Source organism: Grus americana, chromosome 5, assembly GCF_028858705.1.
Source record: "Grus americana isolate bGruAme1 chromosome 5, bGruAme1.mat, whole genome shotgun sequence".
Taxonomy (NCBI): domain Eukaryota; kingdom Metazoa; phylum Chordata; class Aves; order Gruiformes; family Gruidae; genus Grus; species Grus americana.
Window position 1 is genome coordinate 45335172 of NC_072856.1, and position 21977 is coordinate 45357148.

The following is a 21977-nucleotide window of genomic DNA, read 5'->3' on the forward strand; positions in this document are numbered from 1 at the left end:
TCCCGCACGGCGGCAGCCAGTGAGCTCGGTGGGGGTGGCCGGGCGGGATTTCCCGGCCAGGTGGGTGCCGCCGGGGAGCGGAGCCGGGCAGGCAGGCAGGCAGGCAGGCAGGCAGGCAGGCTGGCAAGCGGGCAAGCTGGCTGGCAAGCTGCGCTGGCGGCATGGTGCAGCAGGAGCCTGCCGGGGTGCCGGGGCTGGCGGCGGGTGAGGCCGCTGCTGCCACCGCCGAGGTGCGGCTGTCCCGGCGTCGCTGGGTCATGGTGCTGCTCTTCAGCAGCTATTCCCTGTGCAACGCCTTCCAGTGGATCCAGTACAGCAGCATCAACAACATCTTCATGCGCTTCTACGATGTGAGCGCCTTCGCCATCGACTGGCTCTCCATGAGCTACATGCTCACCTACATCCCCCTGCTCTTTCCCGTCGCCTGGCTGCTGGACAAGAGGGGCCTGCGCTTCATCGCCCTGGCTGGCCCAGCCCTCAATGCCCTGGGCGCCTGGGTGAAGCTGGGCAGCCTGAAGCCGCACCTCTTCCCCATCACCGTCCTGGGGCAGGTCATCTGCTCCCTGGCGCAGGTCTTCATCCTGGGCATGCCCTCGCGCATCGCCTCTGTCTGGTTCGGCTCCCGTGAGGTGTCCACTGCCTGCTCCATCGCTGTCTTTGGGAACCAGGTAATGGGTGGCTGACCCCAGCTGGCCGGGCACCTGGGCTGGGCTGTCACCTGCCTGGCTGGAGACTGGGATTGCCAAGGGGCCATAAGGAGAGGGAAGAGATGCACAGGGCCTGGAAGGGCAGCAGCAGGGGTAAGAGGCACTTAGATGAAATTCCCTCTGGGAAATGCAGCTGGTACCTGGAGGGATGCAGCTGGGGTTAGGCTGTGGGCTGATGGTGGTGGCAGAGACAAGTGGGACCTAAGTCTATAAAGGTGGGGGCAGCACTGGAGTTGGGTATGATTCTAGCTTTGAGAGGTGTTTGGACTCAAGGTTGTCTCCAGTGCCCTCTTGTCTGTGAATCTCCAGTCCAGGGGTATGATTCAGAAGAACCAAGGATGGGCTGGAGGGGAATGTGCGGTGCTGAGAAACGTGCTGTAGGCAGAGTGTCCTGCTAACCTCAGATCTGCAGTTGCATTTGGACTTGACACTGCAATATCCTCCTCCTGCTAACAACGAGATGGGACAAAGGAGATAAGCTGTCTACTGGAAAGAGTACTTGTCACTGAGCCCTGGAGGAAAAGGACTTTAGCACTTTCATACCTTTTAAAAGTAGGTACAGAGTTTCCACAAGTAGTTGTTTTGAAAAGAAACAAACCTCCCATCAGGCTAGGGTGAGGTAAGCTCCTCGAGCACTCTTGTATCGAGGTGGGTCAGGGAGGCCAGTGACCCGCACTTGCTCAAGGTGTGACGGTTTTTTCCTGTAGCCAGCTAGTGCTCAGAGGAGATGATAAATTTTTCCACAGCTTTGAAAGGATCCAGGAAATAGCTTCTTGACCCTTGCACCAGAACACCCACTCATCTCTGTTGCATGAAGCAGACAGGCCAATACTGATGCAATGTGGTGTAGGCAAAGTGAGTCTGGCTCTGCAATGCTGACACAAAGAAGAGGGAAGCAGAAGCAGAACCTGGCATTATCTGTTAGGCTGGACCCGTGCCCCTTGCTTTGAGACCCAATGTACTCCCCTACACATGACTCTGCACCACCCTGGACCATCTTTGATTCAGACTATGAGTGGCTGCTATTTGGATTTGAATGGTTTGCAATTCAGGTAGTTTCTAATGCACCGTTCTCTCCCACAGATAACTTTGTGTGCAGTGGGTTTGAGGTCTCCTTTCCCCACATTCCTGGGTTTCTGTATTTATCTAGGTACTGCTGAGTCAGAAAGAGGTGAATGCTTGGCAATTGTATTTGTGGAACTGAAGTTTGTGGAACAGCGCTAGGGAATTAAGGAGACTCTGGTTTACATAATTTGGAAAGAGAAAACATACTTACCTTGCTCTGAGAGAATTTAAGCTTTCCTCTTTGCTCTTATCACCCAGGCTAGTGGGCTGTTTTTCATGTGTTTTAAATGAATCTTCAGAGTGAAAGGCATTTAACTTGGCATGAGCACTCTGCTGATTTAGGGGTAAATAAGTAACTGAACGTTTTGCTGTCAGATTTTTTTTTTTAATTATTCAGGTGAAGTTACTCAACAGTGTGCATAAGAAATCCAAACAATGAGGTTTTCAGCCTGTACTATGTGCATGTGTGGTATCCTCACTGTCCTAAAAGGAGCGGGTTAGTATAACAGTTATGAAAACCAAACTTTGGCTACACTTTTGGCGCTCCACACTGCTCTGGGGGTTGAACTGACATGTCAATGAGACCTCAGTTCAGTACATAGCCTTTGCTTTGTAAGCCCAGACTTTCCTTTTAGAGAACTGGAGAAGTCAGAAATGGCAATGACTCCATAGGAAGGACCTATTCATTCCCTTAGTCAAGGGTCCCGAAGTGCATAATCACAGTGAATGAAAAGTAGCTATTTTGTTTGCTGGTGATGTTGGGCAGGGGGAAGAAATAGAGGCATCCTTTTTTCCTGACTCTGCAATTAAAGACTGTGGTTTAGGGAGTGTCAGCAAAGGGTATAATACAGCGGGTTTCTAATTGCAGTGTGCCAGCATGGCAAATTATTCCCTGTGCTCATTGCTTTACAACTGTATGGCTTTCCTTTCCTTGCCATGTCACTTAGTTACATCCTCAAGGTAGAAAACTCTGTCATGATTTGTTATCATGATTATTATTATTGAATGCCAAGCACTGATGTCCCTCTCCATCAAGAATTGCAACCAACTATGTAGAAGAACGGGGTAGTGTCGCTGCTTCTCTGATACCCCTGCTCTCTTTCTGCTCCTACCTTCTTGGCCATAGGCAGTATTTAAACAGTGCTGTCCTGAGGAGAACCCTGCCTGCTGGTTCATCTAGGTCTGCCGGGGTGATGATGCCGCTGCTGCTTGCTGAGTGATGGCAACCTTCAGGTTCAAAGTTAGCCTTGCACAGTAAATCATTGAATCAGTCAGACCGGGTATTAAATACCTTTTAAAAACCAAACAAACCCTAGTGGAGTATTAGATTCTCCTTGCTTGTTTCTGGTAACGTGTTAGCTGTAGTATCTGAAGTGCAAAGAAGGGTTAGATTGAGCACTCTTGAATCAATGCTGGAGAGCTTCTAGAAGAGAAGAGTGTGAATGCCTGTGGAGGAGACGATCACATTCTCTTGTTTACCCACTGCTGGCTTTCATATTTTACTTTTCCCCATTTTAACAAGGAAATGCACAGGTTTTCCCATTCTTTTTCCTTGTCCCTGCAAGTGCATGTATGGGGAGGTGTAGCATGGGGTTTACTTGTATGTTGGATACTTTGGCATTCTAATATTATTGTTATTAAAATAGTCCTAGCATCTCATTGCTTAAAAGACTAGGAAAAATCAATGTGGGGGCTTCTCCTCAGGCTGAAGTTCTGGGACAAGGAAGAAGAAGTGTTTTGGAGAGTTCACTAATGTCCTTCAGATGTGTTCGAATATTGGGAGGAATTTGTCCAGCACGCTTCTCTTCTGAAATACAGCTGTCAGTAGTAGCGTGCCTGCTACGTTGTCAGCAGTATCACTTGTGGAGGAGCTCAGCGCTGGATATCTACGTGAAGTCCCACGCACAAGACATGGGTGGAAGAAAGCGGTTTGTATAAGGCTGTGCTGCTTCCATTTTGGTATATTGATTCATCAGGCGGTTCCCTGTTTGGGGCCGTAGTTCAGACCTGACAGGCTGCATCAAACGGGTTTCTGATTTCTATGTTGGAGGGAGACTGTCCCCTCGTTCTTTCTGGTAACAGGACTGCAGCGGGAAGAAATGCTCTCCTGAGATACTGGCATTTACAGGAGTATGAGCTTGCTGGAGCAGCAAGCCATGTCCCTTCCTTTAACATACTTGCTCTGCTGTATTTTGAGGATGAGGAAACACGGTGCTGTGGCATGACAGAACACAGTGGTGGGGATGTTTAGGTAATGAGTTCAATTCTCATGGCTTTTTGAGATTTATAAGCTGGAGCCTGATGGCCAAGTGCCAGCTCTCTGCTTCAGCTGCCATGGTGCATGCTGAACTGCTGTGCTGGGGCCATGCTTCTTCATGCACGTGGGTTTTACCAGTATCTCTTACTGCTATATCTCCCTGTTGTCACCAGAGGGGCAAGGGACATGGACAGCAGGCAGGGATGTGTGTAACTGTGTTGCACAGGGGCAATGAAGGAACATTTGTGTTTGTGACTTTGTATTGCTTTGCCACCACTATTGTTACTTTTTTTGATTGATATAGACCTTGTTTCTGGCTCTTGCCATTCTAACAAAGAGGAACAAGCAGCTGATGGGCTTCGGAGTAAGGATACAGGTGTGCTAGACGATTTTTATGCTGTAATTTTGCCCCTTCATTTTTTAGCAGGGGTTGATAAAAGGCGTTGATGTGGTTTGTGAGGAAAGAAAACTTCACCTTCATATGAATCTCTGCCTCTGGGGAAAAATGATGCAGCACCCTGCTGATCTTCAGGTGGGGTCTGTCCTTGTTCTAATGCAGCTGGCATGTAACTTCAGAGATTTAGGGCTTCCATAACAGAAACGGCCTGAGGGAGAGTTTTTAGGCCCTATCTGCAGACTGCAGGGAGTGCCAGTCTAGCAGTGATTAGGTGATGGCTTTTGAAGTGGACAAACTGAATGATAAGCTGTGAATGAAATTCAGGCAAATGCTCTCTCTCTTCTGGTGGGTGTTGCCAAATAATCAAGTAAGCAATATCTGAATGGCCGTATCTTTTGTGCTGGTGAGCCTGCAGTGCCGTTTGTGCTGAGCGTGTGCTGCTGTTTGATGCCTCACTGCTAACTCTGTTCTGTGCCTGTTACACTTCAGGAAAGGCAGCGTCTGAAAGTCTAAGAAGTGTTGTGGAAATGGAGCACATCCTGTGGAATTCCTGTCTTCAAGTGGACTTCTGGATCTCTTTGGCTGTTCTGTCCCTGTTGGAGGCTCCCCATCTCTTCAGATGAGATTTGATCCCTGTTAGAAATAGGGGCAGGTGGTGGTCTGCTTCGCGTCCCTCTGTAGCTTGGCCCTGTATCTCCCAGGGTTTCAGCTATTAGAATAGAGAGGATTTTAGCAAGGAGCCAAGAGGAGTAGTAGTGACAGTAGTTAATGGTTGACGTTCTCCAGCCCTGGCTCATTTCTCTCCCTGTAAAGAAGGGCAGGGTGGATCAGAGAGTTTGGATCACAAGGAGTGCTATGTGGCCAGCTCTCCAAGATCCTGGCCGTGGCTCGCTGTGGGAGGGTGTGCTGACCAAATAGCAACGTGGCTTTCTCAGGAATGCTTAAGTTTCTGTAAATGGACACTGGAGCCTGAAATGAACTTTTTCTACCTATTTCATTTGGTGCTCCCCTCCCAGCCACACACCAAAGGCGGTTCCCACTTCTCCCTCACAGAAGCAGTTAGCTTTTGGGCAAGCTGAAGGAGCTGTCAGAGCTAAAACCCCTCTTCTGCTTTACTCTGTCTTATCTACTGCTGTTGTTTTGCTGCATTGCGTTTCTTTCCCAGTAAACTGGGGGAAGGTGCATTCAAGGCTGAGAGGCCCTCAATGACTTGCATAGAGAAATAATCATCATATGGCATTACATCATATTAAGTGGTATGAGATGATGCCACAGAAGCAGAAGTGTGATGAGGAAGGGCGTTTGCTTTGCTTCCAGGAGAGTGCACTTGATTGTGCAAGTGCAGTTTGAAAACATACATTATCTCCCACATCAGTGGGAGAGTGAAAAAGAGTCTAAGCCCTATCTTATCTCGTCACAAGGCCTGGATTACAATTTTTCCTTTCACAACTCGGTCCTTTCTGCTTCTTAAAATACTGAAAGAAGGGCGACTAACTGGTGGTTTCCAAACATTTACATATGTTGACTTCCTGACTGTCTGGATTTCAACAGGCCCTTTTAGTTCTGCTGTCAGTGGTATGGAAGAAGCATATTCTGTACAGCAATCCATACAAAAGTTTACTGGGTAGGAACTGGCAACTTCTGCTTTACACAGCTCTTCAGTTGGGTATTTTCAATTCTACTGTAAGCTTTTGTATAGAAAGGCAGCTGGGACCTGTGCTGATAGCAAAGGATCAGGAAGCCGATGTGCAGAAGGAGTCACAGGGTGTGAGAAGGGAGGGGGTGGCTGCTCTCTGTAGATTGCAACACAGGAATTGTAGGGTCAGAAAGTTTAGCTGCTCCTGTGAAATGTCATGGTTCTAGCGTGGGAGGTAACTGTAGTTGGGAAAGGAGGGAGCACCGCAGGGCAGAGCTTTGACACACAGACAAGAGTAGAGGAAGAGGCTGTGTTACCCAGGGCTTTGGAATAGGTACCTCCTCAAAGGGGTTCCCTAGGTGAATGGAGATCCAGGTCTGATGCATTTAATTATGTTGGCAGAACTGTCAGAGAGGCCTCTGGCACAGGTCCTGTATGTATTGAGCTTGGTTCAAAGTTTCCCTCTCTCATACATGTAAAAGCAATGTAGTGAGGAGGAGAGCCCTTCCGTTCCCCTTGGTAAGGGCTTTCCTGCTGCAACAAAAGGCACATTGTTCAGATCCAGCAAACTGCAACTTTTCCCTTCTCCCACCTGTCAGTTGTGTCCTTTTGCCACTACCAGTTACGTTCTGCACCTTTGCACTGGTTTGCACTACAGGGTAGCTAGCATGGGCTACGTGATGTCCTGATCTAGTCTCATCTGTTACTGAACAGCGTGGATATTGCTGTACTTGGCTTGTGTGTTTTGTCTGTAAGATTTTTGGAGAGACAACCTATTGTTGTGGTGGTTATCTGAGATGGAGGTTTCCAGGAGAACAACAGTTGCAGTGTGCAGACTTGCTTTGCTGACTTTTCACCGAGAACCTTGGCTTACCTGGTGATGATATTGTCGGATCAGTTCTCATTCATTTGGGGAATATCACAGGACTTGTTTTTAAGCTCTTGGTATCTGAAGCCACTTGTATTAGAATCAAGTATAATTAAAAAAAACCCCACAAACCAACCCAAAACAAACCCCAGAACCCCAAACCATTTCTGCTATTGTGTCTGGAGAAGAACATCTTGCAAATGTGAAGCCCTATGAGCTTAAACATATCTGTCAGAAAACAGGTAAATCAGTATGTACAGCAGGACTGACTTGTTAAAACAATTGAAATAGCAGTCGTTTCCTTCCACAGCATGGTTGTCCCTCTGGTTTTCTAGAGGATTCCTCATCTCTGCATTCCTTGGTTGACATGGATGTTGAGGATTATAGGTATTAGAGGTGCATTGTAAGTAAATGGTTCAAGACTGGTACTACATCTCCCCAGCAGTTACACAAATTTTTCCCTCTCCCCTGCTTTCCAAGGCTGTGGACGAGGTGCCGTTAGAAATGGAGGGGTGGCCCTGGAGGGAATTGGATTGGTGGGACCCTCAGAAGGTTTCTGGCAGTGGCACTGTGTGGATGGCTTAGTGTAGGGCTGCCAGGAGGGGAAGTCTTAGGCACAGGTGAAGTGTTGGTTTTATTCATGCTTTAACACATTGAATTTGATAGAGTTTCACAAACATCCCCCAAAGAGGGGTCTGCAGTGGGTAGTTAAATTCTCCTATTTCTGTTTTCCAGGCTGATCTGTGGTGGTGGTGTGTGTGAAAGATTGATTCCTAGATCAAGATGAGCGTGGGCCCCGTTAAAAGTCATTCTTCTGCGAGTGGAAACGTAGAGTAGCTCCACTGGTTTGTTGACAAATGCAATGAGCTCTCTTTGCTGAGAGCCAGTGAAGCCCTTGATTTTATTTTATTTTATTTTTCTCCCAAAAGCCTTTCCCTTGGAAAGGTACGATGCATCAGAACAGAGGAGCATCTGGCCTAGGTCAGGCTTCCCCAGGCCAGTCAGTGATAAGTGCTAAGGGAAAGACAGTAAAAAAGGAGTTTACCCTCCTAATTCTCCGAAGTCTTGGCTTGGGAACTTGCTGAGATTGTGTTGAAATCTTAGTGTCTGAAAAGCCTATTGTATTTGTGTTTATCAACGCGTAAACTTAAATCTTTTGATTGCTACAGTTTCTGCCCATTTGGCCAAACTGGTGGGCTGCTGGCCTGGGGTTTCCTGGGACTCCTGCCTGTACTGGACCTCTTAAACATTCACATTGCTTTTCCCTTCCTCCATTCCTGAATTGAGTATTTGGTAACAGAGCAGAGTTAGCAGTTTGGTGTGTTTGTGTGTGAATAGTGTGGGTTTTCTGTTGACTCGTTCTTTTGAACTCCTGGATGAATACCATCTGGTCCTGATGCCTTGTACAAGAAATCAGCTGAAATAAACTGATTACGATTTTCCACTGATAACGCTTCAGATTTTTGCCATGTGAAGAGGTTCTGTTGATGTGGAAACCTCCCATAAATATCATGCTGTGAACACTGGTGCAACACTTCATTTAGTTCTCCCTCTTTCTCGAACGTTCTTCCACAGCGATCATCTTTTGGCCTTACAGACTTTCTGGCAGGCTTCCTGATTTTGCTGTGTTTGAAGAGTTTTGACTTAGTTTGTAAAGCTGTTCTGCAGCCTTTTTTGGCCTAATTATGGTTTTACTTTAGCTTGGTCCAGTTTGCTGTCTTTTTTTTTCTTTGCTTGAAGGAATAATGTCCAGTTTTTGAGTTGGGCGATGGTGGTGGTAGGTTTTTTTGGGGTTTTTTTGTTTGTTTGTTTGTTTTGTTTTTTACTTAACTGTCATTCCTTTATTCTGTTCTAAAATCTTTTGCTAATATTCTCTAAGCTTACACTGAGCCCCCGATGCAGTGTTTTTACACAATCTTAATGCCACTTGCGTACATTTAATTTCTTTGACTTTACTTTTTAATTTCCTTTTAACAAGCTTCTTTCCTTTTAGGCAGTTCCCTCTTGTGAATTAAATATTGCCACAGTGCTTTGGAGGGTGGTGTTTGTTTTTTTTTTTTTGTCGCTGCTGCAAGGAAGCTGAATTTGAGTGCAGTGCAGAACCATTCTGTAATATTGATCATGGTCACACTGTGCTGCTCTAGGTCTAAATCACAAATTGTGCTGCCTCTTATAGGTTCTCCTCAGAAAAGAGTATTTATGGAATCCAAAAATGCAGTCTCTGCATCATCCCTGTCATGACGCTTATTTAGCCTGCAAGGGCATTGTCGAAATTTCTCACGGTTGTATTTTTTCTGCCTTTGCAGCACCTCTCTCTATCTTTTAACACTTTAATTGACCTTGTGCGTTTGGTGGTCTTCTCTGTTGATATTTGTGCTTACTTAGGGAATTTTATAGGGCTTCGGTATTCCTGTTGCTGACTCTTAGTTTTCTGTAAGGTGGAGACCCACTCCTCCATCAATCATTCATTTACAATTTTTATGCTGATATCACACTGATTATCTTCCTTCAGCAGACTCTTGGTATAGAAACAGTTAAATTAGACATCCCATTTTCCATTTCAAAACTTTGGGTACATTTATACCATCTTATTAGCCACTTACTCTTGGTTTTGTTGCCTGTTCTTGTATATGCTTGTATATGATGATGTTGTTGGGACTGGTCCTTGACAAAATTCAGGTAGGAAATACATTCCTTCTATCCTGTATGAGCCTTTAAAGAATAAGTCATCTGAACAGTGCACTCTGCTGTAGTCGTTGACTTCTCTGGTATTCTGTTTAAAAATTACCTCAACACCTTCTTAAAATAAAGTGCCAGCAGCTGGGTTCCTGAGGAGAGATTCTCTGAGATCAGGACGGTGTTGTGTGTTTTTGGTGTGGGGATGCTGAATGATGTGCCAGACTTTGGCCACTAGAAGCCTATCTATATAGGTCTTGGAGACCTTTCTGCCTGTACAAAGGTTGGAGATGCTAATTTGTAAGCTGGTGAGAGGGACCGCACTATGAACCCTAACGACTGATGGCTTCTGTAAGGAGGGTAGCACAGACTGTTGCAGAACCAACCTTGTTTTCACCTTGCTTCATTTTCCAGCCCTGACATGAGAGTTATGGAGAAGGGAGAAAAGTTATTTGCTAAGGCATCTTTAAATTCTCTGGTTAACTGGTTACAGTGTTGCCTGTTGGGCTGATGGTGATGTGGGCACTGGCCTGCTGAGAACCAGGCTAAAAATCTGCCTGTGAAAGATAAAGTATGTGCTGTATAATACTCATCGTGTTGTTGAGAGCTTGTCTTTGTTGCTAATAATGGTATGAATACTCCAGGGTCTGTGAGTATCCTCCAGGAAGTTTTCAGTTTTAGTCAAGTCAAGGGGCCTCATCTTCATAGGGTTAATAATATCAGTTGCTCTGAAATATAAAATGTATCTCCTATTGTTATGATTGCTGGGATTTTTTCCCCCCTCTTACCATCTAGTCCTTCTCAAAGGTTTAACAGACTCCTAATAGATGAAGTGGTTCATTTTTTGGGAGGGGAGGAGAGAGAACAAAATTGTTCAGGTCTTCTGAAAAGACAGCAGCAGTGTCCAAGAAAGCTGAGTAAGTCTGTGTCCCATTGGGTAAGCAATGACTTCCCAGTAAAGGATTTCTGAACAATTTGCCAAACAGATTCTTAATACCCTCTCTGCTAGGTACATCAGATATAGGTCCTTTTTCTGGAGGCAGAAGCTAGAGGGAGACCTGAAAAGAGTGAATCTTGACTGTGGTCCTGGAGAAACTTATGTCAGAGGTCAGAATAAAGCATGGATCTCTCCTCCTTTCCTGTTCTTGTTTTGCTGCAGTTCAGCAGCTCATGGGACTAGCATGTGATTGCAGAGAGCAGGAAGCAAAGAAGCACCTAGCACAGGAATCTGGCCTACATCTTCCAAGAATGAAACGATGATAAGACAAAGGAGCAATTTCCAGGAACGTGTTTATAGACCTCGTTTGGTAAAGGGTGGAAGGCCACATGTGAGACCTGATATGTAAGAGCTAGTAGGACTCTTTCCTCGAATTGAAAGGAGCAATGTTGAGAGTCTTTTCCTTGTAGCTTGAACCTTTGGGAATACTAAGGAGATAGGAGTGAAGCCCAGTGTAGCTGTGTCCTGGGCTGAGCAGGCATGCGGGAGCCACAGGCCCGCACTTTGGCCACAAGCAGGGCAAAATAAATACCCTGCAGAAACAAACAGGCTTCTGCCCTCTAGGAGCGATCTCTATGAGCATCTATGTGTGGTGCAGTTACCTTTTCTGAGCAGCTGCAGGCTTGTTTCCCTTGTGCAGAGAAGGGGGAGGCATGCAATTCAATGAAGATCTGAGCTTGAAGCCTCTAAGCCAGCTGGTAGTCATGCTTGCTGGTAGTCAGTGAGCCTCAGGGATCAGCGGGCAGTTTGCAGTAGGAGAGCAGACCTGACTCATCGTGACGAGAGGCTGAGGATAGGCCACGTCTGAACAAAGTTGAACTCTGGCAAGTTTAGTCCCGTGTCAGAGGCTGCCTGTGCCGTGTGGGTGTTAGGAACGTTTAACCTTCCTTAAGGTCTCTTTTAAGTTTCCTCCTAAACTCTTTCAGTCCTTGACTTGCTATCTGGGACAGCACAACTTGTGTCTGTCTTCAGTCCATTTAACCAACCCCTGAAAGTTCTCATTCCTGACAGTGCCCTGAACCGCTGGGGCACATCCGTAATCTCTTGGTGACTCTTCCCACTGGCACCCTGAGATGTCCCAGCACCAAGAATGAACTCGGCACAGATGCCTGTTGCTGATCCTGACCCAAGTTATTCCAGGTCCCAGTGGAAGGAACTGTTTGACACAGAAGTTTGGCCAGACCTGGTTAAAAGTTACTTGTTTGTAAGCTAAATAAGGTGTCTGAGTCTAGCAGATAGCTCTATTTGAAACATAAGCGTTCTTTCTGTCTCAAAAATCTACCAGCTGGATGGAGGAGGGGCGAGTTTGTGGAGAGTTTTTGGCTGGATGGCACAAGCTGATTTTAATCCCAATTACCAGATACGGCACCTGAAATGTATTTGTTCTATGATCTCGATCCTGGTCAGTGAGCGGGTCTTCCAAAACGAGTCCATCGGCATCCCAGAAACATGGAGATATGACAGAGGAAGCATGCGGAAAGCACAAGGAGTTTTTGCTAGAAGGCAGCCCAGGCAACATGTCTGAGCTTGTGCCTGGGTTACAGGGCTCCTGGGTCCTTCTGCTCTGTACGCTGACATGCTTGGATGTGGTTTATGGGCAGCACAGTCTTCACCTTTTTTAGTCCTTGCTTTCCATATCTGTAGAGTAATAGACCCTTTCCAGGGACTATGAAGCCATCAAGCACTGCAGAATCCTTCTGTAGGGCAGCAGTTGGCTAGTGGCGCTGTTCAGTCATCAGCGAGGCATAAACAGTGTCCTCTCCAGTGCATTATCCTGGGACAACGGGTCATGGTGATGCTAATTGATTCCTATTGATCTAATATTTCCTATAAGGAAATGGTAAATGCAATGGGCTTAGTTTGACTATATCCTCATTTCCATGGTTTGCATACTCCTGCCTCCTATCTTAGTGTGATGAGGGCAGTGGCTCTATAGAGGCTGTATTGGTGTAGCATGAATAACCACTTTGGGTGGGATTTTTTTTATGCTGTTAGTCTGTATTGGTTCAGTGGTACTGTTAGTGCTTTCCTTTCTCCAGGCAAATGGTACAGCCTGGAAAAAAGATTGGAAATCTCTGTTTCAAACAAGGACGAGAATGGCTGCATGGCCACCTGGCATCTCTCTTGGGTGCTTTCTCAGTCCTTCCATCTGTTGGAGGCTCTTGTGTGTGTCTTGTCACTGTCCACAACAGCAAACATAGACTTAAATCAGTAAATACCAAAAATGAGGGTGTTGCTAAACAAAAAATTGCTTTTTTGGGGTAAGTGTGCAGAACCTTGAGAGCAAGCAAGAGCAGAGCATGAGCATGGCTCTCTTTCTGATGTCTGAGAGGGCTGCAGGGAAACAGGTAAATACACAGTGCTTGTATTTGGTGATTGAAACACATTCACAAACAGTGAAACACAAAGTGGGGGGTGAAGTGGCTTTTGTAGGCTCCTCTTGTGTTTAAAGTACTCACGAATGTGCTGAGTGCACTTCAGGTCCCACTTTATGAAAAGAGGAGTGTGGTCTTAAGCACCAAAGCAGCTATTTCTTCTCTTCCCCTATTTGAGGGTGGCACTGAAGGTCTGTGCCACTGTCAGTCCCACTTATCAATGTGGCAAAGCCAGTGCTACTACAGCTCCTTGTCGCTGTCATGGAGAAATAGCTGTGGAGTTAAAAGCCCTAATGTTCTCATTAAAGTGTGTGCTGCCACTGCAGGAGCTCCTCAGCTGGCCATGTGGGGCTCTTGTCACGGTAGAGGCCAGAGTTGCAGGGTTTTCTTCTTTCAGAGCCCAGCGTTTTATCCAGGGGCAGTTGCCAAGCCCCATCACACAACCTCGATGTTTAGCGTAAGTGCCATCAGCACTTCCTTTGCTCTCAACCTTGATGTTTTTCTAGGTTCTCCCAGTGGTCATAGAGTGAGCCTTGTCTTGGGAGGGGGCTCATTAGGAAACAGTGTCACGAAGTGGCTGAGCCAGATTAATATCTCACTTGTTAGGAGTGGGCTGGTTTCTGTCCCAGCCCTTGTGCTTGTCTGGCTGGAAAATAAATTGGTTCAACTCATTAAACCAGCAAAGAATTGGTGGGTTTTGAGGGTCTTGTTTTCTGCCACTTTTAAAGAGCCATATTGTATTACCAGGTGATCAGGCCAGCACCAGAGCAGATTGGAGATAAGGAGTGGGATGTGTGTGTGGACAGGAACACACAGGCATGGGGGAGGACAGGGGAAGCAAGACTTCCACTTTGATGGAAGTCTTGATTCTGCTCAATTCTATTATAAAACCTTGCCTTGAATATCCTGACAGTTGAGAGTACAGTGGGAGGATCTCTATTATGGCCTAATTGCAATGGATAGCTGGCTTTTATCTCTTAATTGTTGGGTGGTAAAGAAGATTTTCACCTTGGTTGTGAAATTGGATTAGGCTCAGCTGAGCCCTTATGGGGCATCGGGGGCTGAGCTGTGGGGTGGTAGCAGTGTTGTGGTTTCACATCACGCCTCTGTGTCCCCTCTCTTTCCTGGTCAGCTCGGCATTGCTGCGGGCTTTCTGGTCCCTCCAGTTCTGGTTCCAAATGTGAAGGATGTGGAGAAGCTGGCCTACCACATCAGCATCATGTTCTTCATGACTGCAGGTGTGGCAACAGCCCTATTTATCCTGGTCGTCATAGGTAAGGAGGTGGGACCATGCATGTGAAACCAGGTGGGACTGAGAAGATCAGCCTGTGTGCTAGGAACTGGGCTGGGGAGGTTATCTGGGGATGTGTCCCAGCACGCAGCTGATGGGGTCATGTAATAACATGTCTTGCTGCTTCAAACCCTTCATGAACAGCACATGTAGAAGGGAGTATAAGAGGTTGTGGGTGAGCCTGCAAAATTGTTCATTTCATCCTTGGATTGCCTGCATAATAAAACCCTGGCATGAATAAGTCCTTTAAAAGCAAACAGAAATCTTCCAAGGTTCACAGTTGTCTTGCCTGCAAACAGGGTGCTGGGCCTTGGGTTATGTCTTGGACCTGACTAACCTGCCTCTTTCTTCCTACCCTTAAGAGGTATATGGCATCACAGGAACAAGCTGTTCCCAGGAAAAAAAAAGGTAACCAGTTATGAGTGGAGAGAAAGAAGCATTCAGGGCAGTAGCAGGACACCAGAGGTGCAATTCCCCTGTTTAATATGTGAAGTGGAAGCCAGATCTTTAGCATAAAAGATTGGTATGCTTGCTGGAGAGCAGAATTTGTTTGCTGAATTCCATGTAATTTTTATTTTATAGGCTCCTCTTGCCAGCTTGCTCATGTTGTCTGGTGGCTGGATCAGATGTAGACTTTAAAGAATCTCGGGCAGGGAATAGACAAGGTACAAAAATGGCTGTCTAGCACCTGGTACAGCAGTATCACCTGTGACCAGGATTTCTGGATGCTACATTAATGCTAGTTAGGAACAGCAGATGACTTGGCCAGCCTAAGAAGTGCCAGGTCTGAAATAAAACCTGGCATAGGTCATTGCTCACTGGGCACTGCAGGGCACGAGGCCACCTTTGCCAGCTGGCTTTTCCCATTCCACTTTTGCATTTGTCACTCCACACAACATTCCTGCAGCTGGCTGGCCATGCGCCTGGAGACAAAGGCATTATTAGTCCTGAGAGCTCTTGTTGCTACCAGACACTGCCTATAGAAAAAGCTAATTGAGGGCAAGGTGTTTCCCCACTGGCAGGAGTTATTGTTGGAGAGAACTTGTTCTCTCCTGTTCCTGGGTAAGTTCATGCATGGAGATAAAAGCTTAAAGATAATGATGTATTTTGTACACTTGGTTTTACCAGTCCCTCTGCTGTCCCTCAAATGGCTCTACCCACAGTGTGTGCTCAGGATCCCCGATTGCACCATTACAAACAGGTGCACTTTCTGTCTGGTTTCAGTCTTCAAGGAGAAGCCCCCGCACCCTCCAAGCCGAGCCCAGGCCTTGATCCAGTCAAGACCAATGCAGGAGTATTCTTACGTGCAATCAATTCTCCGTCTACTCCGCAATGCCAACTTTTTGCTGCTTATGGTCACTTACGGTAAGTTCTGGCCTTTCTTCTGTGCAGTTATCACTGCTAGATATGCTTAGCTTCTCCCTCCCTCTCTGTGCTCTGCTGGGGCGGTAACTGGCCTGAGTTGTTTTAGGGGAACATAAGGATATCTGTGCTGCCACAGACCAGGAGTCCTTCTAGCCCAGTAATCTCCAGCAGTGGTTACAAGCAAATGCCTAGGGAGGAACAAAAGCCAGGGAAGCACACAGAGGACAATATGCCCCCTGCTACTGTTCTCCCAGTCTTTGACTGTTTTCAGTTCAGGGGCTCTCCTTATCCTGCTGTCTTTTTTTTTTTTTTTTTTTCCTAGTCAGATTAGTTGATTGCTAGTAACTAAGTACTTACTGAAGAGAAATATGGAGCTGTGTCTGAGTGCAAGTCACAACACTGAGTGAAAGTCCTTTCCCAAGGCAAGGGTATGGCTGCCAGACATCCCCACTGGAGGTCATGTGGAGCACGCAGATGTGCAGACTGCGTCAGCTTCCTTGGCAGTTCCCATGAAGCAAACGGAAGGAAGGACTGGAGAACATCTTCTTTTGCCATCTGTCCTTGCACACTGGGTTTGCTGCTTGCTTTTCTTCAGCAGTCTTGGTCTGTTTCTCTGAGGGCAGTGTGATATGTTGAATCTGTTCCTGATTGCTGAATTGTCATACGGAAAAGTATTTTTCTCTTCAGCAGAAAGGCCATTGTAGTCTATGCCTCACTGCGTAATAGGATATACTGTAGCCAGCTAGTCTGCAGGGAGTTCTGTCCTTACTTCCTACCAGCATGCTGTGGAAGTTCCTCAGGGAGAAAGTTATTAAATAGTGCTGGAAGTTCTGTTGTGTGGTGCTGGATGAGTAGCCAGGTTGGAGTGAGTGAGATGGTGGCTTTGTATCTGCTGAGGGTGCTAATGGTCTTTGGAGCTGTTGAAATCACTTCTCCCTTCTCAGTGCAGTAGTCTTCTAGAAATGCCCCTCTCAGATCACACTTAAGCTCTGCTGGTTTGCATTTGTTTGCTTGGTTTTCATAGTACATGATGTCCTCTCAGAAAGTGAAGATAGAAAAAACTGTCAGGCAGACTGTGCCTAAAGTTGAATTGTGTCATCTGCTCAGTTGACACCCTTCAGGGAAAACAAAGGGGAAAGCATTTATTCTAACAGGCATAAACAAGTCCTAGAGGAGAGAGGAGGACTCTCAGTATGAAGAGCATGTTTAGAATCTGATCTCCCTGGGATAATTCCCTTCTGGCAGTCACGATCAATGTGGAAAGGCTGTTCAGTGGCTCATAGTTCAGTCTCTCTTTCTGCTGGTCTGTGCATTTATTCTGTTCCTCTCTGTGTCAGTCTCATGTCAATCTCCAGCTTGACTTCAGATGGTGACTGTTACTCAGAGAGGGAACTAGGCAGTGAAACTTTTTTTTAAAAAAACCAAACTAGTCTGGCTTTAAAATGCAGACAGTTTTTCCTACTCAAGTCAAAAGTTATGTTGGCCGAGATTTAAGACATCTGCAGCCGCATGAGTGCAACTGAGTCATCCTCCCTAGCTAACACAAAGATACCTGCTTTTATATTAGCATAGTGTGTGTCAGGGGAGAGAGAGGGAAAGCTGCTGCTTGTTCATCTCCCTGGCTGTAGAAAGAATGGGGGCCCTTATGTGATGCCAGGTCAGAACAGTTCTGCAGACCTCTAAGGTCTTGATATCACCAGCAAATCCAATGCCTTTCCGGTGGTAAGACTTGCAGTGCTGGAAACGTTGGTGGCACTGTGGCTGTGTCAGTGCAAGTGAACCATTTTTCAGGAAAACCCTCAGACAGCCTTCTCCCAAAGGCTGCTGATGTTGCTTCCATAAAGCTGAGGCATAACATGGAGTGGGCATTAAGAAACTCTGAGTTTATTGAGTTGGGCTCTGCACTGGAGAGCATGTTGCTACTGGGAGGCAGTAGGCAGGAAAAAGAGTGGGAAAGCTTGGGAAAGGCTGGTAAGGTGGGAGTGATGAGACAGCCCCAAAGAATCAGCATTTGGAAAGATGATGAGGCAGTGAGGAGGAGGCAGGGCAGTGAGATCTGCACAAGGAACCATTGTCCTGGAGGATGATGAGGATGAAGAAAAGGGAGACCAATAGTCTGGCATGTAGGCAATAGGCTGCTTAGCTGTAGAAGACTTGGGTTCTAGTCTGAGGCTTAATAAGGGGTCCTTTTGGAACTGTAGGCAATAAACTTCCCCTTTATGGCCTCTGTAACATAGAGGAGACACTGTGAAGTCTCCAAAAATGTTTTTCTACAGCACATTACAAGCAAACCATGGTAACTAGCTAATGAATCAGGTGGGGCTGGACCTTCAGATATCCTGCTCCCAGCTACCAGTTCTGGCTTTCCTCATCTGCATGGGCAAATGGGCACTGCCCCATTGGAAACAACCCTTGCCTGTCTTATGGGCATTCGAACAGCTGTAATTCATGGAGAAACTTCACTGAGCAACTGTGACATGTGAAATGCCTACAACTTTTGCAGCCCTCACAAATGCAAATTCGGCACATTGTCTTGATTCTTAGAATATTTTGCCTGACTCAGGTGCCAAGTATTGCTGCCAACTCTGTACCGCTTTCAGCTCAGCTTGGGAGCAGCAGCCTTTCTCTCTCTTGGAAATCGCATGCATCACAGAGCTGCTGTGAAGCTGGCGTACTGACAGCATCAGCTACCAGAGCAGTGTCTGGCTGTCCCCACAAGGCTGCTGTCCTCTTGGCTGGGTGAGAAGTAGAGGTACACAAATGACTGGTCTATGTTTATGCTCAGCTTTTAAGTGAAGCAGTAGTGGGCAGAGGGACGGTGCTGATCTGCCACACTCCCATACCCTGGTACTACAGTTTGTGGTGTCTCCTAGTGAGCAGGGTGCTCCAGAGGTGGAGATAGGATGAAGCTGAATTAGACTCTCAGGGGCTGTTTTGCCATAGCCAAGTGCTGCAAAGAGCTTTCAAGGCTGACAGGCGCCTCCTTGCTGTGGGATCTCCAATTGTTCTCCTCCCTCTCTGGCTGCTGGCCCTGCTGGTCCAGCCTTTTTGAGTAACTCTTGGAAAGGGTTAGGTGGATTCTTCCTGCCTAAAGAGCGTGTCACTCAGCTTACTAACCTCTCCCGTAACCTCCTGACACATGTTTTTGGAGTAGGGAGCGTTGTCAAGGCAATTAGCTTATTTGGGATCACTTGCATAAGATTCTTCATCTGTTCTCTGTGCCATGAAACTGTGGAGCAGCTCTGCTTAATGTTGTCAGAGATGGTGTGTGAAGTAAGTGTGATGTCCCTTCCAGCTGCTACTCTTGTGGCTCCTCAGATTGCTTCATGAGCTGTGTAGGGCAACAGGTAGCGAGTGTCCCAGTGGAGGAGTGGGCTAGGTGCAGGATCACTGAGTGCTTCAGGGTCAGGGGAGCTGGGGGACTTCAGGGTTAGGGGAGTTCAGGGGTTTGTTCCCTTTGTCAAAGCTCTGCCTGCTAGACGGCACTTCTGTGTCATGTGCTGTGATGTTTCCGCTTTTAGCTGAGGCTGAAAAAGGAAGGGTAGGAAATGGGAACTTGACATGTATCTGTTCTGTCAGGATTTCGGGCATCTGTGCCAGAGTTTTTACACCCATACCTCCTTATGGAGCCTATAGATGTGTGAGCTGCAGTGGTGAAATTTGTGTCCCCATCCCTTCCCCCACCAGGATCACTGAAGACTTGAAGAGAAACTAACTGCAAATGTAAATGACTTTCTGAGAAGAAAGTTGCGCAGGCTGTTACAGACCTCATCCACCTGGGGAAGGTTTCTCAGTATCGCCCAAGGTGAGAGTGTAGCCGTTGCGGTACTTCTGGTCCAGTGCCCATATGGATGTTCTTGTCTACTATAAGCAAAGCTCTTGGTTTTTGTGCCCTTTAGGAAGGCATTTAAGACAACCAGAGTTGCATGTAAGCTGGAGCAGTGTCTGAATGGGGCTTGACCAGTATCACCCCAACGGTTTCCATTCTCACCTTGGGTGATACTGAGAAACCTTCACCAGGTGGCTGATGCCTGTAACAGTTAATCTAACTTCCCTTTCAGAAAGACAATTACTTTCACAGGTTTTTTGTTTTTTTCAGGCTTCAGTGATATCTTTTAAAATGCAAGACTTTTCCCATGCAGACACACACCCCAGGTGCCTGGGGGAAGTGCTGTCTGTGCTTCACCAGTGGCTCTGCTCCTACTTGCCTTCTGGTGTTTCTTGGCTTGGAGAGAATGTTTCTTACTGGCTCTCAGCAGGGAGAGTGCTATTAGGCTCTTCTCTGGGAGGAAACCACATAGGTCAATGGCACTGGTGTTAATTGAATTCCAGGTCCTTGTTAAAGTGTGATGCTGAGGCAGGTGCTTTTCTAGTATTTTACCTTGGCTGGGGGGAGGAGAAAACTCTAATGCTAAAGATGGGTCTGGCTGTGAGGGAGGGTTGAGACCCTATGAAGGACTTGCAAGACCTTTCAGTACCAGAAATGTGCACAGCCATTCCTCTAGCTGCTAAGGTAAGAACCATCCTGAAACTGCAGGGTGCTTCCTGCTGCATGCTGAGATCTGGCTGTCCTTGGTCTGCATTTCTTTCAGTAACCTATGCCTAGGTAGTCTGGCTGGCTCTCCTGAGACTTGGCAGCCTTGTTATTAATCACTGCTCCCAGAGATCTCTGTCTCTGCATTTCTACCCTTTCACTACCCAGCAGGAGAGTAGCAGGCTCTGAATGTGCTGCATTTTTATCCCCCTCTCAGGTCTGAATACGGGTTGCTTCTACGCCCTGTCCACTCTGCTGAACCGCATGGTGATCCATCACTACCCAGTAAGTGCATCCAACCCTCATGGTCCTCTGATGCTTGCTATTGTCCAGCGCTGGATGCCAAAGGAAAGTCTGCGAGAAATGCAATGCCACAGCACTTCTGGCTGTCTCTGGCACAAGTTGCCTGGCTGGCAGGAGAGCATTGGTTACTTTAGTTCTTTACACCACTCCGTGCAAAAGCTGGCGAGCTCTGGCAAAGACAGATCCTTTACACCCTAAATGACAGCATTTTCTTCTGAGAAATTCTTCCAGCAACTGCCTTCACCCTGTTCCCAACAGTGATTTCTACCGGGACATCTGTACCGGGAGGCTGCCCACACTTCTGCTCTGGTGGCAGAAGGATGGGGTGCCTCAGTAGCTGAGCTACTGTAGAGCTTACTGCTGGGGCTGCCTGCCAGAGAGCTCCTTTCCGTGCTGCCTTAGAGTAGGTCCTGATATTTCCTGGTCGATCTGGCCCAAATCCTGATGCCAGACAGCAAGCTTCATAGGGTTTATGCTGACTCCTCTGAGAGTGTCTGTTCACACTAGCCAGTGCTCACCTTTTTCTCTGGGCTGGCTCAGGGAGAAGTGTGAAACCACTTTTCTTCATGGGCCAGAATAGGGCACTACGTTGGCTCATAGTGGGCCCAAAAGTGTTCTTGCAAACGCTAGTTCTGGTTAGTGTGCTACTAGCAGAAGACATGTATGGGACACTAACTTTGGTGTCTCTTCCTCTCTGGGTTCTCTGCACTTTGCTTCTTGTTGGCTATGACTTGGCTCCTGCATTTGTGTGAGCGTGTGTGTGTGTCTCACCACAGGGGGAGGAGGTGAATGCTGGCAGAATTGGACTCACCATTATACTGTCGGGGATGGTTGGGGCTCTGATCTCTGGCATCTGGTTGGACAGAACCAAAACCTACAAGTAAGTCCCTTGTTTGCCTTTGTGCCCCTAGTGACTGTGCTCTTCCCCCATACTGTGCAAGGAGCAACTCTGTGCAGTTGCAACTTGGCAGCCCAAGGACTCAATCATTGGGAGGAGTTTGTAAGGAGGAAAAAAAAAAAGATTCTTCAAAATCCAGTTAGTCTAAAGTGAAGTTTGGAGCTGTGTGTTAGTCTGCACTGGGCCCATACAAGGTCTGGTTCTAGTGATCCCTGGGGAGGCGTAGGGAGAGGATGAGATGGCCCAGCAGCTGCTTTGTCAGGGATGAGAGAGTTCTTGGCACGAGCAGAATCAAGACTGTACCAGACCATTTCTCAGCCCTTACAAACCAGCTTCTGTGAATCTTTGTCTGGCTTAATGAAAGGCACATTGAATCCAGTGCCCAGAGGCATTGTGTGAGGGTGCGTTGCTGTATTTAGGGCAGGCATAAGGGGTATTGGGGTTGCGGGTGGATGATTCTGGGTTTGCTGCCTGGTAGTTTGGGAAGGCAGGTCTTGCCAGCGTACTCTGCTACCTTCAAAGGGACAGCTAAGAGTCTTTGGTTGTCCTGCAGCTCCCAGTTCTCTGGAACTCAGATCTCACTGACAGACCTCTAGGGTGTCCCAGGG

At 47.1% G+C, this 21977-nt stretch overlaps 1 protein-coding gene across 2 annotated transcripts in view; it reads left to right on the forward strand.

The window, feature by feature from the left end:
* FLVCR2 (FLVCR heme transporter 2) overlaps positions 1–21977 on the forward strand; it is a 39442-nt gene continuing 17465 nt past the window's right edge. For both annotated transcript variants that reach the window (XM_054827568.1, XM_054827569.1), the window contains exons 1-5: positions 1–668; positions 14111–14252; positions 15494–15634; positions 20386–20453; positions 21248–21351. In XM_054827568.1, coding sequence (XP_054683543.1) covers positions 162–668; positions 14111–14252; positions 15494–15634; positions 20386–20453; positions 21248–21351 — 962 coding nt within the window. In that variant the 5' untranslated portion in view covers positions 1–161. The remainder of the gene's footprint in view (positions 669–14110; positions 14253–15493; positions 15635–20385; positions 20454–21247; positions 21352–21977) is intronic.